Source organism: Puntigrus tetrazona, chromosome 6 (genome assembly GCF_018831695.1).
Source record: "Puntigrus tetrazona isolate hp1 chromosome 6, ASM1883169v1, whole genome shotgun sequence".
Lineage (NCBI taxonomy): Eukaryota > Metazoa > Chordata > Actinopteri > Cypriniformes > Cyprinidae > Puntigrus > Puntigrus tetrazona.
Genome location: NC_056704.1, coordinates 18950910 through 18968567, shown reverse-complemented (window position 1 = coordinate 18968567; position 17658 = coordinate 18950910). Strand labels below are relative to the sequence as shown.

Genomic DNA, 17658 nt, shown 5'->3' with positions numbered 1-17658 from the left:
GCGCAAAAACCAAGTGATCCTAATTAATTGATTAGTAGCAATAATATGTTCAGAGTTTACGTCACGGGACTACGTGGCGTTCATCGCGAGTCAGTTTTTGAGCCTGTTCTTTGAAATGAACTGCTCGAAAGAACCGAGTCGAGGAAAAGTAGAACTTCCCAAAATAGAACTGACACACGATTGTGCTGCAGATTCGGAAGAAGTAGCGCATAGCAACCCCTAGTGGTTATAAATAGTGTGTCAAGAGGAGATATTGAATAAAATGAGTAAATACCTTTGAAAAATAAAATAACTTTGTTTACTGCGAAGGGTGTCTAACAAATGTCGTTTCTTTTTTGTAATATTTGTTGCAGGTTTTTAAAGCCTTTTTGAGAGAATTGTGTCGATGTGGCTTGTGGATTATGTGAGTCAATCACTGGACGCTAATGTGGTTTTAAGGTAAGTCATGGCTAGCTCTTCTATGGCTTTGTAGGTTTTTCTTGGTAGTTGGCTTTTAGTGTGCTGTGATGTGCTGTGGCCAAGGTATTTTAATTATCTGAACTGGACAGAAAATAAATAATAAATTAAAAATTAAAAATTGTTGGAATCTTGTAGGACTATCATTATTAAAAAAGATATGGATGTAAGCAGTTATGTTTTATAGAACAAAAACAAAACACAGATACCTCGAATGAACATCTTTTTTATTAGTTACAGGTTTTTGTGGACATGTAACAAGAATCAAATATTATATTAATTCTCATTTCTATGCCCACTCTCTTTCTCAAAAGGTTCATTCCTCAGCCTCTTTACCCTGTAAACAAATGAAAATAATAAAATCAAGCATTATCAAAATATACAAGGTATAGGCCTATGCACAATTTTTGTATGAATAACAATGCTTGAGCACAAGTAAATAAAAAGATATTTACCCTCCCGAATTCACGGCTTTTAGCTCTCAGCTTGTTGACCTGGGACTCAGCAATGTCAGCTCTCTCCTGGGCTTCCTCCAGCTCATGCTGCACCTTTCTGAACCTAGTCAGGTGACTGTTGGCCTGTTCCTCCTGTCAGTAAAGTAACACTTGTTTAGGGCAATCATATCCAGAATATTTTATTGCACACCACTCATCAAACTTTAAAATTTTCTCACAGCATCTTCGCTCTGTCTCTTGTAGGCCTTGACTTTTAGCTGAAGTTTGTCCACAAGGTCTTGCAGTCTAATAATATTCTTCTTATCTTCTTCAGTCTGCATCACAAAAAACGTAATGCCTTAATCTGACCATTTATCATAACTACATACCTATTTTTGTTTGATGGAGTACCTGATAAGTCAGTTCCTTCACTCTTCTTTCATATTTGCGGACACCTTTCACTGCTTCAGCACTGCGTCTCTGTTCAGCTTCAACTTCACCCTCCAGCTCGCGAACCTGTACGCATAAATTATAACTGATGTTATTCCTGACTTTATGCATGTGATAAAGTATCTGCATGTATATTAAATGTGTATATTGCACAAAGCAACTTTTGCTGTCACTTAATACTTTATTTTGATGCATCACTCTTTTAATTCATATATAAAACCATGATTCGCATACAGAATAATAGTCTTTCTTTTATCTTTTTATTTTACATGTATCTTAGGCAGGACAAAACGCATGTTTCAGCTCAAGGTCTTCTTCAGAATAATAATTCAGTCACTCCAATGAGTTTTTGAAACATTAATTATATCATATATTTATTCATCTGCTAAATTAGCTATTGTTAAGTCTATGAACTATGTGTAAATGTACTATGTGTATAGCCACATACCCTAGCTTCCAATTTCTGGAGCTGCTTCTTTCCACCCTTCAAAGCCAGACTTTCAGCCTCATCCAGACGGTGCTGCAGGTCTTTGACTGTAACCTCCAGGTTCTTCTTCATCCTCTCAAGATGAGCACTTGTATCCTGCTCTTTCTTGAGCTCCTCTGCCATCATGGCAGCCTGCAAAAATGTTTTACTCAGAATTCAGTTTCTTTGGTTAATACGAATGTGTAAATCAGTAGTTGACAGTTTCTACTCACATCAGTTATTGCTTTCTTTGCCTTCTCTTCAGCATTGCGTGCTTCCTGGACTACATCTTCCATCTCACCTTGAATTTGAACAAGATCTGCTTCCAGTTTTTTCTTGGTGTTAATAAGGCTGGTATTCTGAAGAAAATGAGAGAATGTTAAAAATAACAATAGTTATGAGTTAGTGCTTTAAAAAATGGCTTAAAACAAATCATTCTTCTTACTTGGGAGTGTAAGAGAGTCACTCGCTCGCTGGCATCTACCAGTTCCTGCTCAGCCACTTTGCGAGCTCGTTCTGTCTGCTCCAGTGCAGATCTCAGCTCCTCAATCTCAGCCTGCATCAGGTTGTTCCTGCGTTCAACCATAGCAACCTGTTCTTTCATGTCCTCTTGTGCTCGTAAAGCCTCATCAAGATGGAGTTGAGCATCCTGAAGCGAGAGACAGTTAAGTGTAATGATCTCATTAGTCAGATCGAGATATAGTGCTACACTTCTGTAACAAAACAAACCTTAAGCTGTCCTTGGACATTCCTGAGCTGTTTTTGAGCTTCAGCTGCCTGACGATTTGCATGGCTCAACTGAATCTCCATCTCATTGAGGTCTCCTTCCATCTTCTTTTTAATTCTCAGAGCATCATTTCTGCTTCTGACTTCAGCATCCAGGGTGGTCTGCATGGAATCAATGATTCTCTGGCTGTTTCGCTTGATCTGTTCAATCTCCTCATCTTTCTCAGCCAATTTCCGATCAATCTCTCCTTTCACTTGGTTCAGCTCAAGCTGAACACGAAGAATCTTTGATTCCTCATGCTCTAGGGTCGCCTGAAAATTAAAATAGTTTGTAGGGAATTGTTTGATAGAACAGTGGAAATAATCAATTTTTTTTTAAAAAGCACCACGTTACCTCAGCTTCCTCAAGTGCAGCTTGGATTTCAGATTTTTCAATTTCATCAGTTTTCTTTCCTTTTTCCAGCTCATGGATAGTCTTTCCAGTTTCACCAAGCTGCTCAGTCAAATCTGAGATCTCCTCTGTATATGTGAAAGGGCACATCATTAAGAGTGGGTTGTAATGAACTGCTCGTGTACTATACTTTAGAGTGTACTATTCTGTAGAAGACCTTAAATACCAAAAGAAAAGGTCAGCTTTTCAGTAAATGATTGTACATACGTTGAAGGTTCTTGTTTTCCCTCTTCAGAGTCTCCAGGTGGTCCAAAGTCTCCTCGTAAGAATTTTTCATTTTGAAAAGCTCTGTGCTAAGAGAACGAGCTTCCTTCTGGGCTCCCTCCAGCTCTGCCTGGCTCTCTTCATATTTCTGCTTCCATTCTGCCAAGACCTTTATGACATTGAAAATTATACCTACGGTGAGGTGCATCACGCACAATATTAAATGTAACCTAAATAATGTGAAAAATATATGGTTGCCTTACCTTATCAAAGTTCCTTTGCTTCTTGTCAAGATTGGCAGCAAGAGCATTTGCTCTCTCTACATCAATCATGAGATCTTCAACTTCATTTTGCAGCCGCTGCTTGGTCTTTTCCAAGGAGGCACATTTGGCATTTACAGCTTCAATGGACTCTTCAGCATCCTGCAAACGCTGAGCAAGCTTTTTCCTAAGATCAACAATGAAATGTTAGACATTGCTTCTTCTTTATTTCCAGTTGTGAGGACGTTTAAGCAGGTGATTTAATTTACTTTGCTTCCTCAAGTTCTTCAGTGCGCTGAATGGCATCAGTCTCATATTTGGATCTCCACTGAGCTACTTCACTGTTGGCCTTTGACATGCCACGCTGGAGCTCAGATTTGGCCTCCTGTTCCTCTTCGTACTGCTCTCTGAGCAGATCACAGTCATGTCTTGCTGACTGTACAGAATGAGCCAGGGCATTTTTGGCCTTTAAAAAAACAAAATATGTAAGTTATTCAGAGTAATTCAGAGTTATTTAGTCAGTTTAGTTCATAAAGTCATTCATTAAGGAAATGCTAACTCCTGACCTTGACTTCTTCCTCAATTTGCCTCTTCAGCTCTTCAATCTGCTGAGTGAAAGCCTGTTTGCTACGAGTCAGCTGAGAAACTAAAGCCTCTTTTTCTTCTAATTGACGTCCCATTTCACCTTGGATGGATTTAATGATGGTCAAATAACTGCAGTTGTATAGGTGTGTATAAAGAATGTCATTTTACTATCCTTTCTGTAAAAAATACTACTTACCATTTTCAGTCTGAAGTCTTGCCTTTTGAGCACCTAAATCATTGATGTGGCGTACATGTTCATCATGTTTTGTCTTAAACTCACTCAGCTGATCTTCCAGTGTACGGCACATCTTTTCAAGATTTGTCTGCAAAACACAGTTTTTTAATGGATATTTTTGCACAATGCAGTGCAGTTTGTTGCCCAATATTGCATATTAATACTTGCCTTTGATTTGGCAACCACCTCCATACTGCTCGACAAGTCGTCAATCTCCATTTTAAACTCACTTTTCTCTTTTTCCAGCTTCTGTTTCACACGCTGGAGGTTGTCAATCTGCTCTCCTAGCTCTGCCACACTGTCGGCCTGCTTCTTGCGTAGAGTTGCAGCTGTTGCTTCATGCTGCAATGTGGACTCCTCCAGATCACGGCGTAGTTTCTGGAACTCAGCCTCACGTTTTTTGTTCATCTCAATCTGGGCAGCAGTGGCACCGCCTGCTTCTTCAAGCCTCTCGCTGATCTCCTCTAGTTCCCTGGAGAGGTCAGACCTCTGCTTCTCAACCTTTGCACGAGCAGCACGTTCTGCCTCAATTTCTTCCTCTAGCTCCTCAATACGAGCCTGTGGTAGCAAGACTTTAATGAGTTACAGTTAATTACAGGAAACACAAAATGACAGTAGCACTTTAAGTGACCTGAAGTTCTTTAATCTTCTTCTGGAGCTGAATACCAAGTGACTGCTCATCTTCAATCCTGCTCAGAAATTGACTTGATTCAAAGTCTTTCCTGTTAAAACAAACAAACAAACAAACAAACAAATGTTATAATTATTCTGAAACTTAACAAGGGTCTGAATTATAATGTTAAGCAGGATAGAATAACAACATTTTATTAGTCCTCACTTTTTCAGCCTTTCTTCTAGTTGTTGCTTATCATTCTCCAGGTCCATTATGGATTCCTGGGCAAGTTTTAAATCACCCTCAAGCTTTCTCTTGGCCCTCTCAAGGTCCATACGGAGTTTCTTCTCCTGCTCCAGAGAGCCTTCCAGCTGTTTCAGAAATGTGAAAGATTATTAAGCATAATTTTCCTCTAAAATATTACTTTGATTCTTGATTTCTGCTGTTTGTTGTAACAATTACCAGACTATTGAGTACTAATTTGCACTATTTATTACATGTCAAACTTACATCATCGACTTGCTGCTCAAGCTTTGCTTTGGCTTTTGTCAGGGTATTGACTTTGTCCTCCTCTGCCTGGAGATCATCAAGAGTCTGCTGATGTGCCTCTTGGAGGGCTTTCTTCTCCTTAGTCAGCTTAGCAATAACCTCATCTTGAGATGTTAGTTCTTCAGTTAGGTTTTTAACCTAAGATATAGAATGGGTAATTTCAGTAACTGCAATCTGAATGAAAGATCAAGTTTGCCAAAACTGAATATATTAAATGCATTAACCTTGTTCTCAGTGGCATGTTTCTCTTTCTCCACTTTGGCCAAGGTAAGCTCTAAGTCATCAATGTCTTTCTTCAGCTCAGAGCACTCATCCTCTAGTTTTCTCTTCTTGGCTGTCAGTTCAGCATTGATTTCTTCCTCATCCTCTAATCTTTCATTTGTCTCTTTAAGCTTTGCCTCCATCTGGATCTTGCTTTTGATTAGCCCTTCACATCTCTCCTCAGCATCAGAAAGGTTTTCTGTTTCCTGTTGATTACAGAATCATTTCATTTTAATTTGAAGTTGTTACGTTATAAAGACAAATTGATTATTTGTCATCTTTTCAGCAGGATGCTGTTGAAAAACTCACAGATGCCACTTGTAACTGCAGGTCATTTTTCTCCTGCAGCAGGGAAACCATCTTCTCCTCCAGCTCCTTCTTCTTGGCAAGTGCCTTTGCTAGATCTTCCTTCATTTTCTCAAAATTCTCTTTCATGGCTGCCATTTCCTTCTCAGTCTCTGCACTCTTCAGCAGAGGCTTGATCTTAAAATACAGTTTCATCCATGGCCAGTGTTTCACATTCATGAATGAGCGGATGTTGTACTGAATGGAGAAGATGGACTCTCTGGATAACAGAATCAGAAGAAATGATCAGATCCTGTTTGTGAATATGAAGTGTTTTCCCTTGAAGTATATCTGTTTTCAAGACAAAACTACCTTCTCTCCATCATTTTGACAAACTCCTTCCTCATAACATAGCCTCTGCAAAGTGCTTGAGTCATGGTCACAAGAATAACAAGTTTTTCATCCCGCATCTCCTCAAGGGTACCCAGCAGACCAGCTTTGAAGAACACCTGAAATTTGTTTTTTTTACATTGTTAGTGACAAATGCATCATCAACAGTGATTGCAGAGTCTTGTAAACATTCTTACCTTGGTGTGTCCAAACTTGTACTGGGTATGGTCCACATCAATGGAACCAAGAAGCTTCTCTGAAGCCTTCTTATTGTCAATAAACTGACCCTCAGGGATGACACTAGCATTCAATACTTTGTATCTAGAGAGAAATACAAAATATGCATACTAAGTATGACAATATTTACCTTGAATTAATTAAATAATTTGGTTTTAGAATTGTAACCCTGGGTTTAATTTACTATTAATATTTTATTTATAATCATTTATTTATATTTATTTATTTTATTTTATTTTTGTGACCAAAAAGGGTTCTTTAAGAAATTATCTGTTCAGACATGTCTTTGGCAACAGGTTATTTGGTTTAATGCTATTGGCTAAAAGGTGACTTGATCCCGCCTAATGTTGAGGAAGGCAGCGCGATTGGCCGGAAAAGTAGTCGGTCGAGAGGGCGAGGGAAGAGGAAAAGTGAAGTGCGCGAAGGTGATGTTGTCGGCATGATAACAGGGAATGTGTCACTTTTATTTGTAAGAACTGCATAATGTCAGTTTAAACCAGTATATTTCTCTGTTGTGGAGTCAACACGACGCCACAAGATGTCAACACGACGAAACAGAGAAAATGCAGGTTCACGCTTGACCGCCATTGCAGTAGACGGGACAATGTAGCTCGCTGGTGAAGTAACTTAACTCAAGTTTATTTCTGCGATCAGCGTCTATAAGCGGTTAGAAGTGATTGCCGCGGACGGTTGTTACAGCGATCAAGAAGTACGTCGAAGGAATCCAGATAGCGCTCCTAATCGCCGAGTGGTTAGGAGTTCCTCTGGCATCGCGGGAGCGCCACGGAGATCGCCGACTGACCATAGCCTCGCCTGGACTGATCTGACGGGTGACCGGTTCCTTGACCGTTTAAAGTTCAGGTACCTGTTGTTGTTTTCTTTCTGCTCTGCGAGAGCGAAGCGGCCATTTTCCTTTTTACTGGGCCTCAACGAACACTAGCGACGTCTCAGGCCTGCAACATGGGGATTGAGGGTGAGAGTGTGTGTTTGTATGGTGGGCCCACCTTAAGCAGTGTTCTAATAGTGTTGTGATTTTGAAGGGTTTCGTTTGTATTTGTAGTTAGCCCTTCTTACTAAAGCTCTTTATTTCTATTTTAGTTTCATTTTCCAAAAGGAAAACATTTCTTTTGATTATATCTTTATTTGTGCAAAACTTTAACCCTTTAAGTGTGCTGTTGTGAAAAGAGTGAAAGTTTATTTATAAAGTAAGAAAACATACTTTTTACTAAACTTTGGTTCCTTCTGTTTATTCCCAACTCATCATACATTTTTGCTGTATAGTAGGTCCATCTATACAAACTGATAAGTAACCAGCATTGGTAAAACGTGTAGTTTACTGCAGCCAACATTGCATTTCCTAAGCAGTGGTATAAAGCAGGGTCACTTTTGATTTTAAAGAAAAATCACGTTGAGAAACACATTAAAAAGAACCTGGGTTTTAGCGCCAACAATTTAAAGTGGTAGAGACACCTGACATCTGAAGAGGGCGCTACATAAAGTGGGGGCTCGTCCGGGATAACCCTTGCTGCTACACTGCTAAAAAGTAATTGCAAAAGAAATTATCCTGTCTCTGGGAAAGCTGGTGCTTAAGTTAGCCAGGAGAAATGGATGTTGATGAATCCTCCTTACAAACTGAACTGGATAAATGGTGTCAGAAAGCAATAGTTGATCAGAAACATGCAGTATTACTGTTGGATGTGCCTGCAGAGTTGGAAGTCACAAAAATTGAAGAAACAGTACAAATAGTCAAAGCTCTGGGAAGAGTAAGAGTCAGGGATTATAAAGAAGGACCAGCACCAGGATTTCTACATGTGCTGTGTGAATGCAGAGAAGTTGTTGATTCTGCAAGCCTACCTGTAGAAGTAATACCTGCAGAGGGTGGGAAGCCTTGGAAGATAGTTGCAGCGGAAAAAGCTGAGTTGCCACCTCCTGGATTTGCTGAAAAACTGTCAAATCTGCTAATACAGGAAGGAAAGTCTGTCTCTGATCTACAAGCTATGTTCTCTTCACCCAGTTCCAATGCAGGGTCTCCAGAAGCTATAATCCGTGCGGTGGGTGAGCTGCTGGAAAAGACTTCGAAGCCTGTCAGTGATGGAAGTGCATACCGACGTTTGAGAGTTTTTTCAGGTACTGTCCCTATTCCGGCAGGGAAGAAGCCTTAGAGACCTGGATGGATCAAGCTAGAATGATGGTCATGGAGTGTGAATGCTCAGAGAAGGAGAAGCGCAGATTTAATCATTGAAAGTCTGAAGGGTTCAGCCCTGGATGTTGTGAAGTCTATCAGATTTGCTGATCCAGACGCAACTTCTCTTCAGTATCTTGGGGTTTTGGATGGGGCTTTTGGAACTCCTGAATCAGGAGAAGATTTATATTTTGCTTTCAGGTTGTTAAGGCAGAATCCAGATGAAGCACTTTCTGATTTCTTGAAGAGAATGGAGAAATCTCTGACAAGGGTAGCACAAAAAGGTGGGTTGCCTGGAAACAATGTTGATAGAACAAGAATTGAGCAGCTAATTCGAGGAGCTGTTGAATCTGACTTGTTGTTACTTCAGTTGCGTTTGAGAGAGCGACGAGAAAATCCACCTTCCTTTTTAGCTCTCTTGAATGAGATCAGGGAGGCTGAAGAAAGCGAAGCTGCCAGATACAGTCTGGGAGTCACTTTCAAACCCGTCCCACGACCACGACAGAAACTTTCTAGTCTGGCTGCAGTGAGAGAATTAAAGGCTGAGATTCAAGAGCTGCAGACCAAAGTAACCGAGGAACCTTCTAAAGTACCTGTGTCAGAGACAATGTTGGAGTCAAAGCCAGGACCAAGAAGAAGAGAAGCTGACTCACCGGTAGACTTAGAAGTACAGTCACTAAAGAGGCAGGTGCAAAGACTAGAAGAGCAGCTGGTTTCACTGAGTGTCAGACAGTCATCAGAAATATCCAAAGAACCATCACCAGAGCAGGCTGTTGCTTCTGCAAAACCAAGATTTGAAGTGACTAAAGAAGATTACTTCTGCTACAAATGTGGGGAAGATGGCCACATTGCTCCAAGATGCAAGGCTACTGAGAATTACAGCCTGGTGATACAGAAGCTTGTGCGATCATTAAGAAAGACCCATAACAGTTGTACACAGAGGGATAGTTATCCATCTGCCAAATTCCTCAAAGATTGAGCTTAGCTCTCCAAAAAGGTATTCCGTTTCACCTAAATGTGCCCGATGTACTAGCATATGTACAAACTCTGAGAATAGACTCATTATTCATGTTTAAGACATGTATACTCATGGGGACATGAGAATTTCAGAAGGGGGAGGATGTAACCCTGGGTTTAATTTACTATTAATATTTTATTTATAATCATTTATTTATATTTATTTATTTTATTTTATTTTTTGTGACCAAAAAAGGGTTCTTTAAGAAATTATCTGTTCAGACATGTCTTTGGCAACAGGTTATTTGGTTTAATGCTATTGGCTAAAAGGTGACTTGATCCCGCCTAATGTTGAGGAAGGCAGCGGCGATTGGCCGGAAAAGTAGTCGGTCGAGAGGGCGAGGGAAGAGGAAAAGTGAAGTGCGAAGGTGATGTTGTCGGCATGATAACAGGGAATGTGTCACTTTTATTTGTAAGAACTGCATAATGTCAGTTTAAACCAGTATATTTCTCTGTTGTGGAGTCAACACGACGCCACAAGATGTCAACACGACGTGAAACAGAGAAAATGCAGGTTCACGCTTGACCGCCATTGCAGTAGACGGGACAATGTAGCTCGCTGGTGAAGTAACTTAACTCAAGTTTATTTCTGCGATCAGCGTCTATAAGCGGTTAGAAGTGATTGCCGCGGACGGTTGTTACAGCGATCAAGAAGTACGTCGAAGGAATCCAGATAGCGCTCCTAATCGCCCGAGTGGTTAGGAGTTCCTCTGGCATCGCGGAGCGCCACGGAGATCGCCGACTGACCATAGCCTCGCCTGGACTGATCTGACGGGTGACCGGTTCCTTGACCGTTTAAAGTTCAGGTACCTGTTGTTGTTTTCTTTCTGATCTGCGAGAGCGGCGGCCATTTTCCTTTTACTGGGCCTCAACGAACACTAGCGACGCCTCAGGCCTGCAACATGGGGATTGAGGGTGAGAGTGTGTGTTTGTATGGTGGGCCCACCTTAAGCAGTGTTCTAATAGTGTTGTGATTTTGAAGGGTTTCGTTTGTATTTGTAGTTAGCCCTTCTTACTAAAGCTCTTTATTTCTATTTTAGTTTCATTTTCCAAAAGGAAAACATTTCTTTTGATTATATCTTTATTTGTGCAAAACTTTAACCCTTTAAGTGTGCTGTTGTGAAAAGAGTGAAAGTTTATTTATAAAGTAAGAAAACATACTTTTTTACTAAACTTTGGTTCCTTCTGTTTATTCCCAACTCATCATACATTTTTGCTGTATAGTAGGTCCATCTATACAAACTGATAAGTAACCAGCATTGGTAAAACGTGTAGTTTACTGCAGCCAACATTGCATTTCCTAAGCAGTGGTATAAAGCAGGGTCACTTTTGATTTTAAAGAAAAATCACGTTGAGAAACACATTAAAAAGAACCTGGGTTTTAGCGCCAACAATTTAAAGTGGTAGAGACACCTGACATCTGAAGAGGGCGCTACAGAATCATACTAATTTGAAATTTGTACCTGGAAGGAACATACATGAAGCACTAAGTCTCACCCACTAATCTTGTGTACACATGCTTTTGTGTGTACAATCTGTGTATGTGTATTTTTTATCTTGTTTCCCATACAAGAGATATGTGTGTTGAGAGAATTCATTCAAATTACTAGCTGTAGGTACATGTGTTCTTTAGAAAAATCCAGATTCAGCAACATGACAAAAAAGCTGAGAAAACAAAAGTAAAATTTATTTATGCATAATGTACATTTATTACCTTTGCTTAAAGTCACCATAGAGGATTCTGCTTGGGAAACCTTTTCTGCAAATTCTGATTCCCTCCAGTACACCGTTACAGCGCAGCTGGTGGATGACCAGAAAGTTCTCCATAAGACCTAAAATGAAAAGAGTTTGACAAACCTGTTTATTAAAAAAGTCGATCATGTTAATTTTAACAGAGGCACTAATTTAAAGCTGCAGTTCTTTGTGGAATTATTTTTATTCATATTAAGAATTTTTTAACCCAAAATGCTCTCTGTGAACTGGTTGCCTTATATAGAAAACATTATTCTAAGTTAACCGTTGCGAATCGGGTTTAACTAAAGTGATAATTTTTGAACGATTATTTGTACTTGCTCAAATAATGATTCTGCAGCTTAAAACATATTGCATGCTTTTCTTTATTCCAACATGAATGTAAAAATATTGACCTGGAGTCTTTGACTCATTTGGAATCAAGCAACGCACAAAATGAGGATGAGTGCTTCTGAGGTTGGTCATGAGTTTACCCAAGTTCTCCTGTTGGTTGAAGAATAAACAGATAAGCTATGACTCAGGACACCTTGATAAAAATATTATAAAATATTAAGGAGCAAAATTAAGCCACATGATTACCCGGAAAAGAGCAGACACAGTTTGGAAGGAGCCACCCTTCTTTTTCCCACCCTTTTTGCCAGATTCCGCTGTTGATTAAACAGTACAGTAAAGAACTCTCTGGTAAACAATACAATGTACATACATAAAGTTTTTTATATTTGCATCCTAATGACAAATGTTTGAATTTGTTTTTCTGACCTTCAGCACCAGCATGAGTAGCATACAGGTGAGCCAACAGTTTCATTGAAGACTTCTGGTACAGCTGAACCACTGAGTCATTCAGAGGGTCCTTGTTCTTATCCAGCCAGCCTACGATGTTGTAATCCACAGTTCCAGCATAGTGCACCAAGGAGAAGTGGGCCTCAGCCTTGCCTTTGGCAGGTTTAGGCTTCTGAAAGCATGCACTTTTACCAAGATGCTGGTCATGGAGCTTGTTCTTGAAGGTTGTGTCTGTTGCCTTAGGGAACATACACTCCTCTTCAAGGATGGAGAAAATACCCATTGGCTGCAAGAAAGAGAATATTTCCTTGAGTTAAATAAATTATTTTAAAAAACACAGTATCCTAGAGTAGAAACTGTTACCTTCTCAATAAGCTCAATGCAGGCAGCCAAGTCCATACCGAAGTCAATGAACTCCCACTCAATACCTTCTTTCTTGTATTCCTCTTGTTCCAGCACAAACATGTGGTGGTTGAAAAACTGTTGCAGTTTCTCATTTGTGAAGTTAATGCACAGCTGCTCCAGGCTGTTGAACTGTAATGAATATAATATTTTTTTGTATCAAAAATAAGAAGCTAAAGCAGCAGACTAAAAAAAATGATATCTTGTAAACTTACATCAAAGATTTCAAATCCAGCAATGTCAAGCACTCCAATGAAGAACTGTCTTGGCTGTTTGGTGTCCAGCATCTCATTGATTCGGACAACCATCCACAAGAACATTTTCTCATAGACTGACTTGCACAGAGCCATGGTTGAATTATTCACCTAATTTAGAAAACAAATTATGCCATGTTATTAAAAACAATATATAGATATATTCTTACATATTCACTGATGCAATCATTAATTTTACATTTTTAAATGCACACACCTGAGGAACAGTTTGACCTTTGGTCACAAATTCATTCCCAACCTTCACTCTGGGATAACACAAGGCTTTCAGCATGTCAGCAGAGTTCAGTCCCAAGAGGTAAGCGATTTTATCAGCCACTGGAAAAATATTTAAGCAATGAGTAAATTATTAATAAATGATTAAAAAATCCTTCCATATTTTTACCATATATGATTGTTTATAAAGCTGAATTTAGATTGATGTCTCACCTTCAGTTCCATCAGGCTCGGCCTGCTCTTCCCTCTGCTTCTGCTTGAACTTCATGTTCCCATGATGCATTGCAGCTCCTGTCAACTTGTAGATGCCCATTTTCTCCTCAGCCGTAAAGCCCAGGATATCAATGGCTGTCTGCAAGTCAGAAACAATCATATGTCTCTTGTCATGTTGCTGATGATACATCACAAATATAAAATCGTTTTTTTAATGAAAATTACTTGAGTTGTAAGTTCTACTTACATCAGTTGCAATGAACTCTTCCACATCATTAATGCTCTTGACTGTGATCTCACCCTGACTGATCATGGGATAGTCGTACGGGTTAGTGGTGATCAGAAGAGCCTCTACAGGAGGAATATGGCAGCAAAGAAAGATTTCATACTGTTGCACAAACATAATAATTTAATGTAATAAACATTAACTGTTCTTGCAATCTTTTATTAAATTCAAATTATATATTGCAAAATATGATCCTAATGCATTAATTTAGAGTTTCTTACCCAACAGTTCCGGCTTATGGCCAGTGCAGAGCTGGTAGAAGATGTGGTAGCTCCTCTCAGCAGACAACTGGAAAGTTACTCTGGACTTTTCCAGCAGATCTATGGATCAAAACATAATTATCAAAGGGATAAAAGGAATGTGCACAATATCAGTCAGCTGGAATCTAAAAGAATGAAGAATGAACTCACAAGTTTCAATATCAGCTGATGCCAGTTTTCCAGTGGAGCCAAAATGAATTCGGATAAATTTACCCTGGGGAATTTAGAGGTAAAATAACACATTTTCAGAAAAATGCATATAAATAAAATATCCATTACAGACTTAAAACACATAGTGGATCATTGCAGTTGCCTCGAAACTTACAAAGCGGGAAGAGTTGTCATTTCTCACAGTCTTGGCATTTCCATAGGCTTCCAGCAAGGGGTTGGCTGCAATGATTTGATCTTCCAGCGACCCCTGATGGGCACATGATGTGTTAGATATGCCAATAAAATAAGTATTCTACTGCTCTGATTTTGAATTGATGTTTTCGATTGATGACCATACATTTAAATCCATCCTCACTACCATAATGGGAAACAAATAACATGTATACCTGCATTTTTCCAGGGACTGGCTCTGACTTCTTCTGTCCAGATACAGCGATTGTCGCAAAGTACTGGATGACCCTCTTGGTGTTCACAGTCTTTCCTGCACCAGATTCTCCTCTGAAAATATGATACAGTATAATATAATATGCTTCACACTGCACAGTTTCTTACCACCTTGCATTTATGGTGAAAATACTTAATGCATAATACGTACGTAATCAGGATAGACTGGTTCTCACGATCTTTAAAAGGGTAGAAAGTCATTTATTACATTGGAAATAAGTTTTTTTTTTTCCTTTTAACAATCCTAGCCATTAACTTCAGCCATAAAGATTATTTTTTCATACCAGTGAGCATGAATTGATAGGCGTTGTCAGAGATGGAGAAGATGTGAGGTGGGGCTTCAATTCTTTTTTTGCCCCTGTAGCCTGTCACAACTACAGCATCGTATACTGGGAGCCACTTATAGGGGTTCACAGTGACACAGAACAACCCAGAATAGGTCTGTAAGAGAGTAATGTTATTTTACATGGTAAATATAGACATTGCATTGATTTATAAGTAAAACAGCCCAATGCCGTTGAAACAGAAGCACAGAAACAGAGGCACAATCATTTTTGGTCACGTACATAGATCATCCATGCTGCATAACGCTCTTTGAGGTTGTACAGCACAGTGGGTTCGTTGAGATGGGTCATCATGGCCATGTCCTCTATTTTATCAAACTTGGGGGGATTCATTGGAAAAATGTCATCCTCCTTTACTGTGATGGTCTGGAGGGAGTGTTGTTTTATAGTCAACAAAAAAGCTGTGCAGATGGCTTTAACACTTATTTAACTAATTTTATCTTAGTATCTCTTATACCCACTTTGCCACACAGAGTTTGTACTGTGGCTTTGCCACCTTCCCGACTCTTGAGGACCCCTTTGAGGTACATCTCCTTGGGTTCAGACACAAAATAGGCAGTTTTGGCATCAAATGCCTTATTTTGAGCTTCCAGTCGTTCTTTCTCTGGCTTGCGGAGATAGATGGCCGCAGGGCCAAAACACTCCATTTCCGCATCCGTACTCATGATGGAACTCTGACAGAAGAACAACCAATAGTGTTTGTAATGGAAGTTATATTCAAAGAAACATTTACGTTTATGCATGTGTGAAACTACCCTTCAACATTACACTAAAGTGTAAAATAAACCAGTACTTGATTCATTAATATTTCCACCAAAGACAAAAATCCTACAGTATTATATAATTTACAGTATTTATAATATATACTAATACATTTTTAGGGGGGTGGTGGTTAAAAATGAATTAACATTTCAAAATTATGCATGAATTTTTATCATCGTCTATCATTTAGAGTTCATTAAAAAGATACTCCATGTTTACCTTTGTATTGCACCAACTCTTAGGACTTAATCTTGTTGATGTAATTCACCACTTCTGTGTACTGTAAACTAAAACAAGGATATTGTCGTCAGTTGAAACTTGCCCAAATTACAAATTGAGTCATCAAGGCAAAAAATATTTTTTGGAGCACAAATTTGTCATTTGCCTGAAATACCTTTAGAATACAGAATTGTGTGTAGAGAGAGCGTTTGCTTTGTGGTTTAGCGTTCACTTACCTTTGCTGTGTAGTTGTGAGCCCTGGGAGGAGTTGGGAAAGCCCTCTTTTATACTGGAGTGTAAGTGTCCTGTCAGCACATTTCAGCATCTCATTTTTGGTCATGAGTCCTGTTTGCCCACTTCCATTTGTCCCCTTCTGCATCATCACTGTATTATTTTTATCTCTTTAAATGAGAAGGAGTTCAGAGATGGTTTTATGTCTTCAAATTATTATTGTCTAGTACAGAAATTTGGAGAGTTTTCTGAGGACCATTTTAAGTGTTTAAATGTAATGCTGAATTGCTATGAATTACAGTTAATTTTTGAGTCACTATTGGTCCGAATCTGCATCATTATTGTGTGCACAAAAATGGTTCACATGACAAAAGACAAATCTGTATTCCAAGAATCCTTAATCATGATAATAAATTGTTTCTTTAGACTTAATTCAATGGAGACAAGTAAGGAAAGCAAATTAATAACCATAATTCGCAGGCTAGTGCATCTAACCCTCAGTTGTAAATCCTTTTTATGAATGTCTGTCAATAATAAGTCATACATCTAGTTTTGGAGAAGACTTGAAATGTCACTGGTGTAAAGTTACAGGAGCCTTACAAATTTGACATGTTACATAGAAATCAAATTGGTATAGTTCAGTCCCTTCGAAAACAAACAGGGAGGCCAAAAGATCATGCCTTTCCTTGCTAAGAACAGCTGAGGCTCTCCAGGCCTCTCTTGGGGATAAAACAAAGTCCAAGGTGGTGACAAAATCCTTGATGTCAACAGGCCAACTTGAGTCATTGTGTGCTAATAGCTGTGCCTTTCCACACTGAGAATGCCGGAATAATATGTGCGTGGCCTTTTATACAGTTTTACATTTTTAAATAGACATGTTTTAATTAATTATTTATAAATCAATGTACATGTATGTATATCTGATTTCAAAAAGGTAAAAGTTTCTAATGAACATGACAAACAGGATGCCACTTCTTTAAGATGCATCCAGACCTGTGGATCAGGACCAGTTTAGTTTGATAGTCCTCCTCTTTTTGGCTTGGTGTAACGTGAGATTTGATTTAACGTGGGCTTTGTGAGCCTTAAGGTCAGTCTTTCCACTGGAAAGGTGATCCCATACTGGCAAAGAGCAGAAAGCTTTAAAAATTGTGGATGAGTTACTCCTGAGATATAATGGGCTCCATTGAATAAAAATGTGAAACTTGATCACCCACCCATAACACTACATTCTTATTTGGACAAAACACAAATATAGCCACAAGTGTAGTCTTGACCCACCAAATGGAAGGCTCAGAAGACTCAGGGGATTTATTGTGTCTTGAACTTCCTGCATTACATTACAAAACAAAATCCAAGTGTTTTAGTGTCTGTCAAGAGCCTGCAAGTGTGCACCATTAAGGATTGTGGGTTGGTACAACTGTTCTTGGATGAGACAGTCGTATCATAGTTTCAAGGCATTGCGGCTTCTTATTTTAGGACTTTGAAATTTAATACAGTGTCTTTGC

At 39.1% G+C, this 17658-nt stretch overlaps 2 protein-coding genes across 2 annotated transcripts in view; both read right to left on the bottom strand.

Annotated features, from left to right (window-relative positions):
- LOC122346577 (phospholipid-transporting ATPase VA-like) overlaps positions 1-17658 on the bottom strand; it is a 248915-nt gene that overhangs the window by 80239 nt on the left and 151018 nt on the right.
- LOC122346576 (myosin heavy chain, fast skeletal muscle-like) lies at positions 667-16181 on the bottom strand. The gene is made up of 41 exons (XM_043241303.1): positions 16159-16181; positions 15923-15990; positions 15403-15615; positions 15164-15307; positions 14882-15038; positions 14749-14776; positions 14540-14651; positions 14308-14400; positions 14133-14196; positions 13944-14042; positions 13684-13787; positions 13437-13575; positions 13207-13325; positions 12951-13100; positions 12697-12867; positions 12313-12619; positions 12133-12200; positions 11949-12036; positions 11516-11633; positions 6563-6686; positions 6348-6484; positions 6000-6255; positions 5654-5896; positions 5391-5567; positions 5106-5251; positions 4899-4989; positions 4436-4825; positions 4229-4355; positions 4014-4132; positions 3717-3913; positions 3451-3634; positions 3191-3356; positions 2927-3051; positions 2536-2844; positions 2252-2455; positions 2040-2165; positions 1789-1959; positions 1302-1406; positions 1130-1225; positions 912-1043; positions 667-793 (listed from the first exon to the last, which is right to left on the bottom strand). Exons 3-41 carry the CDS (start codon positions 15604-15606, stop codon positions 773-775), a joined length of 5811 nt encoding a protein of 1936 aa, XP_043097238.1. The 5' UTR covers positions 15607-15615; positions 15923-15990; positions 16159-16181; the 3' UTR covers positions 667-772.

Bases quoted from the DNA above. Each gene is read 5' to 3' on its own strand.
- LOC122346576 (XM_043241303.1), bottom strand. From the start codon at position 15,606: ATGAGTACGGATGCGGAAATGGAGTGTTTTGGCCCTGCGGCCATCTAT. The intron at 14,043-14,132 runs GTGAGTTCATTC...TTTGATCCATAG, and splicing joins ATCAGCTGATATTGAAACTT to ATCTGCTGGAAAAGTCCAGA. The intron at 3,052-3,190 runs GTATGTACAATC...TCACATATACAG, and splicing joins GGAAAACAAGAACCTTCAAC to AGGAGATCTCAGATTTGACT.